Source organism: Schistocerca serialis, chromosome 3 (assembly GCF_023864345.2).
Source record: "Schistocerca serialis cubense isolate TAMUIC-IGC-003099 chromosome 3, iqSchSeri2.2, whole genome shotgun sequence".
NCBI classification, from domain to species: Eukaryota; Metazoa; Arthropoda; class Insecta; order Orthoptera; family Acrididae; genus Schistocerca; species Schistocerca serialis.
In genome coordinates, this window is record NC_064640.1 from 698,695,297 (window position 1) to 698,713,198 (window position 17,902).

At 37.4% G+C, this 17,902-nt stretch overlaps 1 protein-coding gene across 3 annotated transcripts in view; it reads right to left on the reverse strand.

The window, feature by feature from the left end:
* The window catches only part of LOC126470565 (uncharacterized), a 271,605-nt gene that overhangs the window by 188,087 nt on the left and 65,616 nt on the right, over positions 1-17,902 (reverse strand). For all 3 annotated transcript variants that reach the window (XM_050098506.1, XM_050098504.1, XM_050098505.1), the window contains one exon: positions 809-1,174. In XM_050098506.1, the coding sequence (XP_049954463.1) occupies positions 809-1,174 (366 nt within the window). The remainder of the gene's footprint in view (positions 1-808; positions 1,175-17,902) is intronic.

Consider the following 17,902-nt stretch of genomic DNA (forward strand, 5'->3'; position numbering starts at 1 on the left):
TGATGCCACATGTCCTTGACTTCCTCAGCCAGTTGGATGTATTTTTCAATTTTTTCTCCTGTTTTCTTATGTATTATTATTATTATTATTATTATTATTATTATTATTATTATTAATCATCATCATCATCATCGTATCATACTCACCATCACCATCACTGTCACCCACCATAGCAATCCTGCCTGGATCTTTTAGTACCATTGGTGGTAGCACCCCCCCCCCCCTTCCCCTCCCGATGGATCTCTCAAACAACTGTCGTCTCTTTGATTCACACAGGGTGTTCCTGAATGAATCGTCAATATTCGAGGATATAACAGCAATGCTCATTAGAAGCAAAATAAAGTCTAGTAAACATGAGCTCTTAAATGCATACCTTGAGAGCTATGAGAACTTGTTCACTAGAGGAGATGTTTGACAGTAACAAAGATGAACACATCGTTATAGCTTTTAAGGTATGCTCTTTAGAGCCAGTGTTTACTGGACTTTTTTGCTTCAAATCCATGAATACTGATCATTTCTCCTGGGAGACATCATCCCTGCTTTAAGATGTTATTTCTGCAGGGGCCAAGCCATTATTCAATTGGACAGTAAACAACAAGTAGGTAATATTATATTGAGAAATTCAACAAAAGATGTAGTGCAACATATGTTAAGACATATGACAGTACTGTTTTCCCTTCTGCCACAAGCTAAAGAGAACAGCATGGCAAAGAAGTGTATGCAGTTGCTTTCAAAGCTATGCAAGATGAAACTTCTGACAATAATATACTAACTGAGCTGGTACTAGGATCAGCAACATGATACTCACTTTCAGAAACATCTGGCAGAAAGGAGTTTGTTGAGTGAACATCAGCAGACATTTGATTGTCTCCATCTGATCTGTCTGCTGACATCAGACAGGTCATATTTGTGCCCATATGTCCATTTTCACTCCCATTTTCAGTGTCAACATATTTAGTTTGTAGTGAAGCATGCCTGCTGCCCACTACACATCTTTCAGTAACGTTGCAGTTCTTCATCAAGTTTTCACAAAACAAATTTTGACTATTATCCTCATCCAAAGATTGTTCTAGTTTTCCTGGAACAAACTCCCGCAATTGGGTTTTCGATTGATGTACTGAGGATGTTGAAGTAATCTCTTCCGACAATTCAGTGTCACTTAATAACTGAAGATCTGGAAAAAAGAATTATATGATACACACATTCAATCTGAGGAAGAAAAGGTCAAATAGTAAAGTATATGGGTTGACAATTATAAATAAGCAAAACAAAAATGTACTTTCCATCTGAAGTCAGACTGTCAATCTATATACACTAATCAATCACAATTGTTCATGACACCATGTACAGACAATAAATTTGCACCTTCATATCACCGATATCTCATTCCATGGTATTAAACAAGACACAAGAAGAGTTAATACGTGGTAAGATGGTTGAGGGCATCGGACACTGAATTCTCAAGCTGTTTAAGTGGACATCACTTCCAACAGAAGTGACAAAATCAACCATACATGTCAGAACTTAATGGACCTTAATAGATCTGTGAAATACCTTTGAGCATGGCATAATATGTGAACTAGAAAATGCCTCATAAAACTTATGACTCAAATACAAAACCTACTGAACATCTAGCCCTGCATATTGTCTATCCCCACTTGAGACATTTAGGATGTTAATATGTGGTGCTACAAACTCACAACATACTGTATTTATTCGATTATAAGACAAGGTGTTTTCCCAAATTCATCATTCAAAAGTTATAGGGTCGTCTTATATTTGCAGATGAAACTATAGCCGCTGAGGTCATCATTTTTATGTTGTTTAATTGAGTGATATAGGAGTTGTCTTATGTTTACAGACGAAGCTTTGGCTATTTAAGACACATGATGATTTATTTCATAGAATTTGGAAGGGTAGGTACAGCAAACGATACTTGAGAACCAACAGTCCTGATACACTGAAGTGCTGGATACACTACTGACCTTGCTCAAACAATCACGTTACATTTGACTCACGCACATTAATGCGAGGGGGACACCAGAAACTACGAACTAGCTACCACAATAATCTACACTCTGCTTGACATATGATAGTTTTGTGAAAAATGAGAGGACACATCATTAAATACTACCATGTTGTTGCATTTGAACAGGTTTGCAACAAAAGTTCAGATACATGAATCAATACCGTGTATAAACATTTATGGTGCTTTGTAAGTAAAGGTAACGCTGAAAGGCGAAAATGTCCTTCAAAAAACACTGCTCGATTCTGAATGCAAAACAATATTTTATTTGGTAATGAGATATTCTAATAATTTACCAAGTGGGTTGCAAATGGGAATTCAGCCGCTGTTCACATAATCAAATACCTAATAAAAACATTAACACCTTTCAAGCAGCTTCAGAACAAGATGGTGACATTCAGATGAAACAAGAAAGAAAGTGAATCCAGGATGAAATGTCTAAAAAATGAAATAAATCATTTTACATTGATTGCAATTGTTATTGCGAGAATGAATTACAGCAGGAAAGAAGGGGGCGTGTGTCAGCTGCTGGTTCTGCACAGCCAATGAGAGAGAAGCTGGCAGATAATATGTTTGGAAGCAAGAAACATTGTAACATTCTTACATCGGTATTAAAGTGAAATTCTGATATGTATTCAGCAAATAGCAGCTGCGCTCTCAGGTCTCACCGTAACCGTAACCTCAGAAATCTTATCACATTCTGAAGAAACAGCCAAATATTTTTGACAATGAAGAAATAAATTTCACAACTGTGCTATTAGGATGCTTGTGATTATTAAAAATAGTGATACCACAAATTACAGGCTTAGTAAGCGAGAAAGGTAGTGAGGACATAAAATTAATGTAAGCCATTCCTTCATTTCTCCTTGTACAGGGTGTTACAAAAAGGTACGGCCAAACTTTCAGGAAACATTCCTCACACACAAAGAAAGAAAATATGTTATGTGGACATGTGTCCGGAAACACTTACTTTCCATGTTAGAGCTCATTTTATTACTTCTCTTCAAACAACATTAATCATGGAATAGAAACACACAGCAACAGAACGTACCAACGTGACTTCAAACACTTTGTTACAGGAAATGTTCAAAATGTCCTCCGTTAGCGAGGATACATGCATCCACCCTCCGTCGCATGGAATCCCTGATGCGCTGATGCAGCCGTGGAGAATGGCGTATTGTATCACAGCCGTCCACAATACGAGCACGAAGAGTCTCTACATTTGGTACCGGGGTTGTGTAGACAAGGGCTTTCAAATGCCCCCATAAATAAAAGTCAAGAGGGTTGAGGTCAGGAGAGCGTGGAGGCCATGGAATTGGTCCGCCTCTACCAATCCACTGGTCACCGAATCTGTTGTTGAGAAGCATACGAACACTTCGACTGAAATGTGCAGGAGCTCCATCGTGCACGAACCACATGATGTCTCGTACTTGTAAAGGCACATGTTCTAGCAGCACAGGTAGAGTATCCCGTATGAAATCATGATAACGTGCTCCATTGAGCGTAGGTGGACAAAACTAAAATGAGATCTAACTTGGATATTAAGCGTTTCCGGACACATGTCCACATAACATCTTTTCTTTATTTGTGTGTGAGGAATGTTTCCTGAAAGTTTGGCCGTACCTTTTTGTAACACCCTGTATTATTCGAATGTATACAGTCAATAAATGGCCTAAGTTTAGAACAGGTATAATGCTAACATTTTTGGCAGTTTGTAATCTTGATTAGTAGGAATATGCTAAAAATAAATTTTTCTCAAGGAGCCTCTTAAAAAAAGGGGGGGGGGGGGTTGTCTTAGACTCGAGTAAACACGGTAATACTGGATTCACTATAGCACCCCTTACTGTGGATTGGGCCACCCACATTCAATGCATTAACTTTTCCAATTGCTAAACATGTGCCCTCTGCAGCACGGCAATGGCCCAGACAATGTTGTCAGTGTGAGAGTGTCCGATGGATGTTCAATTGGACTTTGGTCTTGGGAGCAAGCAGGTCTGTCTAAATGTGAGGTTTCCTTATCTTGTAGATGATTCATACTTTCTTACTTTCCATTATCTTGATTAAATAGTTAGATGTTGCTTTCCATATCACCACAGAGCAATTATAGAGGCATTCACACATTTTAATACAAGTACTATCACCTGGAGATTGCACTGGACTAAGAAGGGAAACATTTCTTCAAATGCCCTGTTATTCTTGCAGGTGACTAGTTGAGATGGTATACACACTAGACTACAATTGCAATGGTCTGGAATGTGATTCCTAGTTGTCCTTCAGACCATTTCCATCAATGTTGCTAGCAACTTTAGAAATGATTTGCGTAAGTGAAAATTTCTAGTTGCATCTAGCGAGTTCAAGAGCCAAGAGGAATGTACGAACATGATACTTCCAAAATATACATGCAATAACTATGCAATGCAGTATGAAACACAGAATGCAGGTTTACCTTCTTTTTGTAATGTTCACAGGCCTCTCCACCACCACCACCACCACCACAGTTATCATCATCTTCTTTCCTTTCTCAGACCTTAGGTCTGGTTAAAAATAGAAAGTGACGCGGACCTTGATCAAGCGTGACTTCCTTTTAACTGTACGGTATATGTTACATTGCATTTGGGAACTTTCGGGTAATGGAACATGTATCAATAATTACAGATTTCTGTAGTTGTATATATAAGTTTGGATGTAGCTGTATTGCATTGATGTACTGGTGGATATTGTGTGGTATGACTCCTGTAGTTTATAGTATAACTGGTATAATGTCAACTTTATCCTGATGCCACATGTCCTTGACTTCCTCAGCCAGTTGGGTGTATTTTTCAATTTTTTATCCTGTTTTCTTCTGTATATTTGTTGTATTGGGTATGGCTATTTCGATTCGTTGTGCTAATTTCTTCTTTTTATTGGCGAGTATGATGTCTGTTTTGTTATGTGGTATTGTTTTATCTGTTATAATGGTTCTGTTCCAGCATAATTTGTATTCATCATTCTCCAGTACATTTTGTGGTGCATACTTGTATGTAGGAACATGTTGTTTTATTAGTTTATGTTTTATGGCAAGTTGTTGATGTATTATTTTTGCTACATTGTCACGTCTTCTGGGGTATTCTGTATTTGCTAGTATTGCACATCCGCTTGTGATGTGATCTACTGTTTCTATTTGTTGTTTGCAAAGTCTGCATTTATCTGTTGAGGTATTGGGATCTTTAATAATATGCTTGCTGTAATATCTGGTGTTTATTGTTTGATCCTGTATTGCAATCATGAATCCTTCTGTCTCACTGTATATATTGCCTTTTCTTAGCCATGTGTTGGATGCGTCTTGATCGATGTGTGGCTGTGTTAGATGATACGGGTGCTTGCCATGTAGTTTTTTCCTTTTCCAATTTACTTTCTTCGTATCTGTTGATGTTACGTGATCTAAAGGGTTGTAGAAGTGGTTATGAAATTGCAGTGGTGTAGTCGATGTATTTATATGAGTGATTGCTTTGTGTATTTTGCTAGTTTCTGCTTGGTCTAGAAAGAGTTTTCTTAAATTGTCTACCTGTCCATAATGTAGGTTTTTTATGTTGATAAATCCCCTTCCTCCTTACTTTCTGCTTAATGTGAATCTTTCTGTTGCTGAATGTATGTGATGTATTCTATATTTGTGGCATTGTGATCGTGTAAGTGTATTGAGTGCTTCTAGGTCTGTGTTACTCCATTTCACTACTCCAAATGAGTAGGTAAATATTGGTATAGCATAAGTATTTATAGTTTTTGTCTTGTTTCTTGCTGTCAATTCTGTTTTCAGTATTTTTGTTAGTCTTTGTCTATATTCTTCTTTTAGTTCTTCTTTAATATTTGTATTACCTATTCCAATTTTTTGTCTGTATCCTAGATATTTATAGGCATCTGTTTTTCCATCACTTCTATGCAGTCGCTGTGGTTATCCAATATGTAATAATCTTGTTTAGTGTGTTTTCCCTTGACTATGCTATTTTTCTTACATTTGTCTGTTCCAAAATTCATATTTAAATCATTGCTGAATACTTCTGTTATCTTTAGTAATTGGTTGAGTTGTTGATTTGTTGCTGCCAGTGGTTTTAGATCATCCATGTATAGCAAATGTGTGATTGTGTGTTGGTATGTTCCAGTAATATTATATCCATAATTTGTATAATTTAGCACGTTGGATAGTGGGTTCAGAGCAAGGCAGAACCAGAAAGGACTTAATGAGTCTCCTTGGTATACACCATGCTTAATCTGTATTGGCTGTGATGTGATATTATTTGAATTTGTTTGGATATTGAGTGTGGTTTTCCAATTTTTCATTACTATGTTTAGGAACTGTATCAATTTAGGATCTACTTTGTATATTTCCAATATTTGTAGTAACCATGGGTGGGGTACACTACCGAAAGCTTTTTGGTAATCAATGTATGCATAGTGTATCGACCTTTGTTTAGTTTTAGCTTGATATGTCACCTCTGCATCTATTATCAGTTGCTCTTTACATCCTCGTGTTCCTTTGCAGCATCCTTTTTGTTCTTAATTTATAATTTTGTTCTGTGTTGTATGTGTCATTAATTTCTGCGTAATGACTGAAGTTAATATTTTGTATACTGTTGGTAGGCATGTTATGGGGCGATATTTTGCTGGGTTTGCTGTGTCTTCTTGATCTTTAGGTTTCAGATAAGTTATTCCTTGTGTAAGTGTATCAGGGACTGTGTATGGGTCTGCAATGTAACTGTTAAATAATTTATATTTAAAAACAAAGATGATGTGACTTACCATACGAAAGCGCTGGCAGGTCGATAGAAACACAAACAGACACATACATACACACAAAATTCAAGCTTTCGCAACAAACTGTTGCCTCATCAGGAAAGAGGGAAGGAGAGCGAAAGACGAAAGGAAGTGGGTTTTAAGGGAGAGGGTAAGGAGTCATTCCAATCCCGGGAGCGGAAAGACTTACCTTACGGGGAAAAAAGGACAGGTATACACTCGCGCGCGCGCGCACACACACACACACACACATATATCCATCCACACATATACAGACACAAGCAGACATATCTTGTGTCTGTATATGTGTGGATGGATATGTGTGTGTGTGCGCGAGTGTATACCCGTCCTTTTTTCCCCCTAAGGTAAGTCTTTCCGCTCCCGGGATTGGAATGACTCCTTACCCTCTCCCTTAAAACCAACTTCCTTTCGTCTTTTCCTCTCCTTCCCTCTTTCCTGATGAGGCAACAGTTTGTTGCGAAAGTTTGAATTTTGTGTGTATGTATGTGTCTGTTTGTGTTTCTATCAACCTGCCAGCGCTTTCGTATGGTAAGTCACATCATCTTTGTTTTTAAACATATTTTTCCCGCGTGGAATGTTTCCCTCTATTATATTGTTAAATAATTTAGTTAGATGTGAATGTGTTGAGGTAAACGTCTTTAGCCATAAATTTGCTATTTTATCTTTTCCAGGGGCTTTCCAATTGTGCGTAGAATTAATTGCTCGGGTGACTTCATGTTGCAAAGTTATCACTTCCGGCATTTGTGGTATCACCTTGTATGTGTCTGTTTCTGCTTGTATCCACCGTGCATGCCTGTTATGTTGTACCGGGTTTGACCATATGTTGCTCCAGAAGTGTTCCATGTCTGTTATGTTTGGTGGGTTGTCTATTTTAATGTGTGTGTTATCTATTGTCTGATAAAATTTCTTTTGGTTTGTGTTGAATGTATGGTTTTGTTTCCTTCTATTTTCACTTTATTATTATTATTATTATTATTATTATTATTATTATTATTATTATTATTTATAGCCAGCCAGCAGCTCTTAGTAGAAGAATGGTGGGGAATATCATGTTCACCACATACATACACGAATGACCGTGCTTCAGGTAAGCAACAGTTTTAAGGATTTCCTTCGATAGCTAAGAATATGAGGTGGCTTCAGAAAGAAACCCGGTTGTTGCACGGGTAATGAAGCTAAAGGTATAGCCTTTTTAATTAAGTGAGTGCCAATTAGAATGCAGCGGGATAGCTGACCGATGCATGGCCAGAGCGGAGGTAGCGTGTCGAGTGCCGAAGGGATATGATAAGAGCCGAGTCGGGTGCAATAGGCCAGCACAGTGACTTGCAAGAACGTGAAGGCAGAAGGATAGCTCAAAACATGATGCAGCATCTACAGACGGACACCCCTTGGGGATGGAGAAGGTGTACTGTTCCAATCAGAGGCTACCAAAGGGTAAAAAAGTAGTTCCTTTAAAAATCTTTAGAGCAGAGGGCCAGAGTAAAATCTGCAGAAGAGTGTAAATCAAAAGTGTATATGCGCATAAAGCAACAGGAAGAGTATAGGGTAAAATGTGTCTGTTTTAAGGGAAAAGATGGTGGCTAATTTCACAAGCAGTTTAGTGGGGGAGAAGGGCGCACATCACACCATTGTTGACGACTAGCAGTTCGACCGCAGAGCAGTATGGATGGCCGGCAGTTGCACTCTCACATGATTACAAACTAAGCTTTGCTTTTTGGCTAAATCTGAATAAGACCGTGACAAAGTAACATTTGCATAGGTGGTGAAGTTATTTTGACTGTAGATGAATGTTTATCTTAATATGTGACAATTACTGAGGCACAGACACAAATAGTTAAATGAGCAAAGCTAATTGTGTGCAACAACACAATAGTCCTTTAACACAGTAAGTTCAAAGTCCACTGCTGTGCTAACTTCTGCTGTTGCAATTTTTTTTTTCTTGCCAATGATCATTATGACCAATTAGTTATAATCACGCTTATTTTTATGTGGGATATCAAGTGTAAGTAAAGAACGAGTTCCGTGGCATTCGGTAATACAGTAGCCTGGCCTTGTGCATCAAAAGACCCATGTGGCAGCTGAGTGAATTATATTAATTCAATCACAATTGGGATTAGCCTGATTGAGACAATAGCCAAATGCGGTCAGTATCCTACAGTGGTATTAAATCCACTTAGAGGGGCATATCCGTCTGCCCACTATCTGGCTGGATTCTGGCATGCAAACTACGATTTTGAAATTGTTGCAGAACTTTTAAAGGCAGCTGGTCCAAAAACCGTTAAAGAAATTACTTCAATCATGCAAAACATTTGGCAAACTGAAAAAATTCCTGATGAATGGAAAACCGCCTTGATTCACCCACTTCATAAGAAGGGAGACAAAACTGATGTTAATAATTACAGAGGAATTTCTCTTCTTCCAGTCACATACAAAATCCTCTCTCAATGTCTTCTGAACCGAGCACAACAACAACTTGAATGGAAAATTGGCGAATATCAAGCAGGTTTCAGGCCAAATAGATCTTGCCCAGAACAGATTTTAGTCCTCAAACTAATTCTCAGACATCAAAAAATTTACAATAAAAAACTAGTTTGTACCTTTGTAGATTTTAGAAAGGCTTATGACTCAGTGGATCATGAATCTCTTTTCCAAATTGTGAAAGAACAAGGCCTGGATCCTAAAACCACGGCAATTATCAGAGACACGCTAACTGGTACAAAATCAAAAGTAAAGTTCAGAGGAGAAATTTCAGAATCCTTTGAAATAAAAACAGGCGTGAGGCAGGGTGATGGACTCTCTCCGTTGCTATTTAACTGTGTTCTAGAAAAAGTAATACAAGAGTGGCGCGAACGAAAATTGGAGTTCAAAATTGACCAACCAGTGAAATTAGGACGAACAAATATTCGAATAGACTGTTTGGCCTTTGCAGACGACTTGGTTATTCTAACGCAGGACATCCAAATTGCTCAGAAACAAATAGAAATTCTTAAAGAAACAGCAGAAAGAGTAGGTCTCCAAATCTCATTTGAAAAAACACAGTATATGACTAGCAACAAACTGGCACCCAAACTTTTGGAAACTAAGTATGGAAAAATCAAAAGAGTTTCGCAATTCAAATATTTAGGTGAAACAATCTCAGAGACTGGTCTAGAAAAAATTGGAAATGAAATTCGTTGTCAAAAGATGGAGACAGCTTTTAGACTTACAAAAGACATCTACAACAAAAAATGTCTCTCGAGGTACTCTAAATTGAGACATTACAACACGGTCATAAAACCAGAGTGCCTTTATGGGGCTGAAACGCTAATTTTAAACAGAAAAAAGGACATTCAAGAAATCCAAAAAAGAGAAAGAAAAGTAATCAGAAAAATTCTAGGTCCAAAATATACTGAAGAAGGAACATACAGGCTAAGAGCAAATAGTGAAATTCAACAATACACCAGCATATATTCGGATATGAAAAAACGCAGATTAAAATTTTATGGGCATATTAAAAGAATGGATGCTACCAGACTAACTAAACAAGTAGTGGAATTCTACGAAAATCGAAGTAAAGCTAAATTTGAGACAATAAAATGGATTGCTGCTATAAAAGAGGACATGAAAGAGGCAGATATAAAACAAGATGAAATTCAAGACAGAAAATTATTTAGGCAAAAAATTCATGACTGGGTAGTTGGTCAAGCTGAAAAACCAAAGAAAACTGGAACCACATGGTCTGATGAAAGGAAAAGAGCTCATTTCGAGAGAATGAAAACAATTTGGGCAGAGAGAAAGTCTAAAAGAAAATAACTGAATGCCCCGTGATTGTACTTCGCGTGGTCCAGTAGGGCCCAAACGTGAATAATAATAATAATAATAATAATAATAAATTGTATCAAAGGATTTTGAGCCAACATGTCTCTAGAATATAATTGCTTTTATCAGAGCTATGTTTCATTATTTTGTAGCACCAGAATTATTCTCCAAAACTTTAGTTCTACATATTTGCTAAGTCCAGAATCCACAAGGTGCCGAATAACATAAGAGGCGGAACTGCAGGTAAGGGCAGGTAAGATTACAGGTCAAAAAAGTGTGGAAGCTGACTACGCTTCTGCCACGCAAGTCCGGTGAGCTGTTTTGCATTATTTTGTAGCACCAGAATTCCTCTCCAAAACCTTAGTTCTACGTATTCACTAAACCCAGAATCCACACAGCGCAGGTAAGTCACAAAGAGGACCTGCCACACACCTGTGAAAATCTACCAGTTACCGTACCAGACAGTCCAAGGGGTCCAGTACGTTATAAGTTAGGGTTTGTCATTCCATAGAGGGGATGTTACAAGGCGGTATATCAGCCTAGGGTATCTTAAAACTGTAGAGAGACTGTACATACATTACCTTATTTGATTTCCAATGCGTGAATTCAAATGTCTCTTTCTCAACTTCTTCAGTTATTTTCTTGAGCACATGAGTTGGCCCTCACTTCTTGAAGGGTTTCAGCATGGCATCAATCACAGTCTGTCATTATTGCTTTGGTACGCAACTGGCAATAATATCTAGTATTTTGTTACAGGACCACAGGCTAGTTGCACAAAAAACATTGTGTCAGGCTGACACTGTGCTGAAACCACAAGGAAGTATATTATGCACCAATTTCCTTATCAGCAATAATTACACAGGTCAACGAATTTTTTTTAACAACTTTTTTTACTTTGATAGCTGATCTTTATAGATTTTTATGAGCTGAATGCAAATCTAGCCTTCGTTTTTTTTTGTAACCCCCCCCCCTCCCCCTTAAATAAAAAAAATTAGAAAATTCTTGTGTCATTTTTTCTACGATGAGTTGATTGCTGAACTTCTCGGTGAAGTGACCAACAGTAGTCCCACATCATTTGGTGTTCCAGCGGCCTTGGTAGCGTTTTTCCATCACTTTAATGTCCTGGTGAAAACACTCTCCTTGCTCCTCATTAACATATCCCATATTGTCTGGGAAGTAATCAAGGTGACTGTTCAAAAGGTGAACTTTCAGGCTCATTAAACATCCTAAAGTTTTAAACTTCTTTAACATTGTAGCTATAATAGAAACATATTCTGGGTCTTTTTCATGTCCTAAGAACTTTGCAACAACTTGCTTGAATGATACCCATGCTCCTTTCTCATTTAAGGTCATTGTATCCACAAACTTAACATCAAACATTAATTTTCTAATGTCAGGTCCAACAAAGATGCCTTCTTTTAGTTTAGCTTCTGAAAGCTGTGGAAACTTTTGGCAGCAATACTTAAAACATGGGTTATCTTTGGGCAAAGCCTTTACACACTGTTTCAGTAGGCCTAACTTTATATGTAGAGGTGAAAGGAGTACGTTTTTTGGATCTACAAGGTTTTTGCATAGAATGTTCTTCTCACCTGGTTTTAAAGACTCTCCCACAGGCAAGTTCTTTCTGCATCAGTGTTGATCCCTAGCCCAACTGTCCCATGCACACAAGAAACATGGAAATTTGGTAAAGCCACCGTGCTGATCAAGGAGCTTGCGTGTCACTTTTAGATCGCCACATATAATCCAACCACGAACAGAATAGCCTTTTTTATTTAGCACTATTTTTAGGTTTTCATAGCTTTCTTTCATATGTATAGAACGTCCAACAAGTTACCATTGTGTAATAAAACAGCCTTTAAACTAGTTTTGGATGACTCAATAAACAGCCTCCAGTCATCCTTCATGTATTCAATACCAAACTCATTCATCATCTTCTTGTTGAAAAAACTTGGAAAATTGCTGTGCTCTCTTTCTATACATGTATATGCTGGTTCCAACTGCCAATAAGTTCCTTTCTTTTAATCTAGAGCCAAGCAATTCAGCTTTTTCTTTTGTTAAGCCCAGATCCCTAACCAAATCGTTAAGCTCGGTCTACGTAAACAATTTGGGCTCTGGACTTTCTGTATTACAATGGAATTCATCATCATCTGGTTCATCTAAATCACATTCTACATCAGAAAATACTTCTGTTGGACTAGAATTTAAATCATCTGGTGGTTCAGGAACTGGCAAGTCTACACCATGCCCTACTGGTCGGATGGCAGACGGAAGGTTAGAGTAGATTGTTACTTTCTTGCTTTTTCAGTTATGACCAGTAATATCAATACTGCAAAAGTAGCAATCATTGGAATGATTTCTTGGCTCCCTCTATATCATAAGAACAGCAAATCCAAAGGCTTTTTTCTCCTTTTTTGGGTCATTTTCTCATATCTTCAACATACACATCACATACTTTATGTGGTGCCCAAGATTTATCTTGATCACCAAGTTTAGATCCAAAGTATGATAGGTAAACCTTTTTCACAAAGTCTGTAATGTTTATTTGGTGTTTTTTAATCACAAATTCACCACAAATATAACAAAAACTGTCAGCAGAGTTTTTACAACCACAATTAGACATTGTACTGAGCACATGTACAGGAAATGGGAAAGTGAGGTTGGGTTGACAGTAAACAAAACACCATCTGTTAACACAGAAATAGAATTGACCTTTTTTGCCAGCAAATGTTCTTCAGCAGTGCTACCAACATCATCTACATTCATTAACCTCCTTTTTAAATTATTTTAACTATATAAAAGCTGTTAAATTCTTTCAAAAATCGCTTAATTTAATAAAGTTAACTGTAAAATTTGAAAAATGGTGAGTGATACAGTTTTTTTAAAAATCATATTTGGATTTCCCACCCTAAAAAAACATAAGAATAAGGTATTTTCAGCAAAAAGGTTTTTCCATTGTTGGCCTGTGTTATTCTCAAATGCACATTACTGAAGCTCTTCTACCCAATACAATCACAGACAATGGGTCCCCAGTTCACAATAAAGTGGTTGCAAAATGTAAAGCCTATGAATCCGGTCAATGAGTACTGGGAGAAGGAACCTGCTGTACATTTGAACATGAAGTATTAATGCAACCCATTATTGAAAACTGAACAGTTTCCATCCAAAGAATTTGTTATTTGCAGAGTATCGTAACAATCCACAGTCGTTGACATAAAACCTAGCCACTGGTCTACAGCCACAGATATTAAATTTGGCTCTGTGACTTAAGGTAGAACAAATACTAGCCATCCCTCAGAATCCAAAGTCCAGCCATCTGCACAATCTGGCAACACTATATGATGGATTATTTTCCAGAGCTGTGTAGGTGATTTATCAGCTCGTGATCATATGGTGAACGTCCCACAGTGTGAATGTCAAAACTTGTGAATGCAAGACTATGCCTTCCTTGAATTTTTAAACCATCTCTCTCCATATGCTACATTTATCCTTCTGATGGAAGTCCCAAACACATTTCTGCAGAATGTCCAGCCGTGAACAGTCTAAGGGTTTACTTACCCTCAACACAATGACCACCAGCCGCAGACATCCACCTAAGAGATTGAGACACCTCGTAGCATGTGCCGTATGATCTACAAAACATGCTGCTGCACTCACTCCGGTATGGACAAAATACTTTTATTGTAATGTGAATTTCTGCGTGAAATATTCTCGATAAACCAAAGTAAACACCATCTTGTAACAACAGCAATGTGACCACTACTTTTGTGGCATACAACAAGAGGAATATGAAAGTAGAAAAGCTACAGTTAAAATTTGATTCAAAATGTCAGGTCAGTGCATAAATTTGTAGCATTTTTGTCAGGCATATTTTTGTGCAGGCTGCTGTAAGTGTCTTTATCAAGAGTCACTTTTTATTTGAAGTTCTAGTAATTTTCTTGCTGTTTATATTGAATTTTGCATATGTGACAATTATGAGTCTTGTACTAGCATTATAAATGAGAACATTTCTTTCTTCACGTTCATTTATCTTGAGCCATCAAGCATGGAAATGTCCATTGCTTCAGCAACAGGACCTGAACATGTTATGAACACTTTTATGTATTCAAACTCAGTGTCTCTCATGTGACTTTTCAAACCCAAAACCCTATGTAGCTGCACCGACTTATCTCAAATCACATACACTTGTTTCACTGCATCATAAAAATTATTCCCTCTTGTAACGCTAGACTTCCTCAGAATTTATTCTGAGACAATTTCAATGGCTTCCAATGACTAGGGACATCCAACAGTATTTTCAAAGAATTACATTTATGTATTGTTTTTGGATAATGCTATGTATCCTCAGTTTTCATCTAGCATTGTGGTTACACGATCATAGGTATGAGCTCTAGAAACTCTCCAACGTGCTACAGTTTAGGATTGTCCGCCGAGATGATCATCACTCCAACTGGTTATGACCTCAAACCTCTTTTGCCACTTGACCATATGAACTGTTCTACATATACGGGGTGTATCATAATTAGTGGCGTAAACGCATACAGTTGAAAGTACATGATACTACCTAGAAGCAAGAAAATCTCAGTAAACATAGCATTGAAAATGCATACTTAAGAGCTACAAGCAATTTTTCATCTTTGATACTGTGAAACAAATCTCTTCTAGTACAAGTTCTTTGCTTTCCATATATTGGGAACGTTTAGTATGGACCAAACAAGAAAAAAATATCCAGTAAACATGTGCTCTAAAATGCATTCTGCAAGAGCTATGAGCACTTGTTCATCTTTGCTACTTTGAAACAACTATTCTAATGATCAAGTGCTCTTAACTTTTAAGATATGCGGTTTAGAGCACATGTCTGCTGGACATTTTTTCTTATTTTGGTCCATACTACCACTTCTCAAAATATGGAAAGCAAAGAACTTGTAGTAGAAGAGATTTGTTTCACAGTATCATAGATGAAAAATTGCTCGTAGCTCTTAAGGTATGCATTTCCGACCCTATGTTTACAGAGACTTTTTTTCTTCTAGTATCGTGTACTTTCAACCGTATGTGTTTACACCATTAATTATGATACACCCTGTATATTCTACATCTCGCAATAATAATTTTATTTCTAAAACCTGTCCCTGATGGAAATCTCTTATTTTTCCAATAAGTTTCATTTGACTAATTACATTTACACCATAATCGAAAATGTTTAAATTGCTTAGAATTTCAATTAAAGAATTTAGCATTCAGTAGGACGATGGAATGGACAAAAAACTTAATAAGATCATTGTCAAACGTATCTTGCGAAACTTACTCAGTGATTCATCATTATTTGTGACTGACAGTAGGAAGGCCTTGTTTCATTTGTGTAGCATAAGCATGACATTGCTCAACAGTATGCTCGATGTATTTTTATTTTCAGTGGCACAAAAAGTTCAGTATTGGATTAGAGTTTCCTTCGGTGAGGCACTCAAACAAGAAGCCACAATACATCTTCTGTTTGAACTTTCAGGTTGAATGCTGAAAATATATGACCAGTTAGGGACAGTGACAAAGGCGAATCATTTTCATTGAAGCCACTTGATGATGCCATTTTACAAGGCACTAGATTTAAAATCTGTTGACGACTATTATCGCCACGGAGGGCTGACTTTGTTCACTCAATTCATAGCACTAGAACATGAGAAAAACTTGCATAGTTGTGTGAAGTGAATCCATATCCAGACTTTAGCAACCTTGGAATGACTGAGGAAGGTATAGCACGCTAGTCTCTACTGGCTGCATTCTTATCTGTGCCTATCACAATACTTCCATATGTTGGGAGATGAAGGGAAAGAGGAAGTACTGCGAAGTACAGGGATCACTTTATTTGGGCAACATCCGCAGTGTAAATGCTAAGGCACTCAATCATGTTATATACTATCCAATCAAAAGTAACCAGCCACCCCTAAATAATGTGGAACTGACAACTAGATGTTCCAAGAGGCAGACCCGCCAGTAGATAAGGAAGAAGAGAATATTTTGATGTTAGTAGAGAAACAGTATCGAAAGACTGGGTTGGCCAGGAGAGCTGAGCGACTTCGAACATGGACTAGTCATTGAATATCACCTGCATAAAAATACATCAGTAACATTTCGACCATTCTACAGCTGCCCGTGTCAGTTGGTAATGAAATTGTCAAGTGGAAATGCAAAGGAACAACCAGAGCTTAACCAAGACCAGGCAGATGCCATTGAGCATTTCAGAAGATGGTTGTAAAATATAGCACAAAATCAGCTGAAGCACTCACTCTAGAGTTCCAAAGTGCTACCAGCAGTCCAGCTAGCACAATGATTGTGCCTAGGAGTTAAAAAGAATGGGTTGCAATGGTTGATCAGCTCCTCACAACAATGAATGTTGATTTTTTTTGCAAAATCTTTAGCAGTCAAGATCGCATTCAGGAAAATAGATAACTGGTTTTGACCATTTCTGGTCATCTTCAGATCTGAAAGCTATTGAAATGGAGGGTTACAAGACAAGAATTTATTTCAATGTTAATGATAATTACAAAAGAGTTTAACAAAATTTTTGAATGGTACATGTCAGAATATAGAGATGCAGTGTCTAAGGTAAGAGACAGTTGCCTGTTAAAAATACAAGGGAATGTCAACTGTAAAGTAAATACATCAGCTGTCGAAAAAAGACTTATAAACCAACATAGGAGCACCATAATGTAGACACACAAAAGTCATAAATGACAAGATAATAGTTTGAAAGTTACATGAAAACATTACAATGATAGCATACCTTCGAACCCTTGCTTGTAACATGAGTACATAGTAAGTCTAGACAACAATTGTGTGTCATCATGCATTCACCACGACACATAAAATAGCCATGCTGTCTGATGAGATCAACAGACAAAGTTTTCATGAGCTGCTGGCAAACAGGCCAATCAATGTTTAGTGCCCAGATTCACAGGGAAGGAAAGTGCCAGAAGGGGGTAACACAATACAGTGCAATTTAAAGTGGTTTACTAGGTAATACACAGTTAAATTGTAAAATGATGAAAAAGTTAAAACTGCAATTGTTGTAATGAAATCATTAGAGTAAAATCGACAAGTTGCACAAATATAAATATGAAGATGCACAGATATAAGTTCTTGCACATGGCGTACTGTTATTGAACTTGTCAGTTGGACGGGGGCGGGGGAGGAAATGTGTGGAAACCTATTTCCTCATTGATGATTACAATAGGGATCTCATCACAAGAATATTAGAATAACTGTAACTATGAGGCCATCAGCATTGTTGGAAGTCAC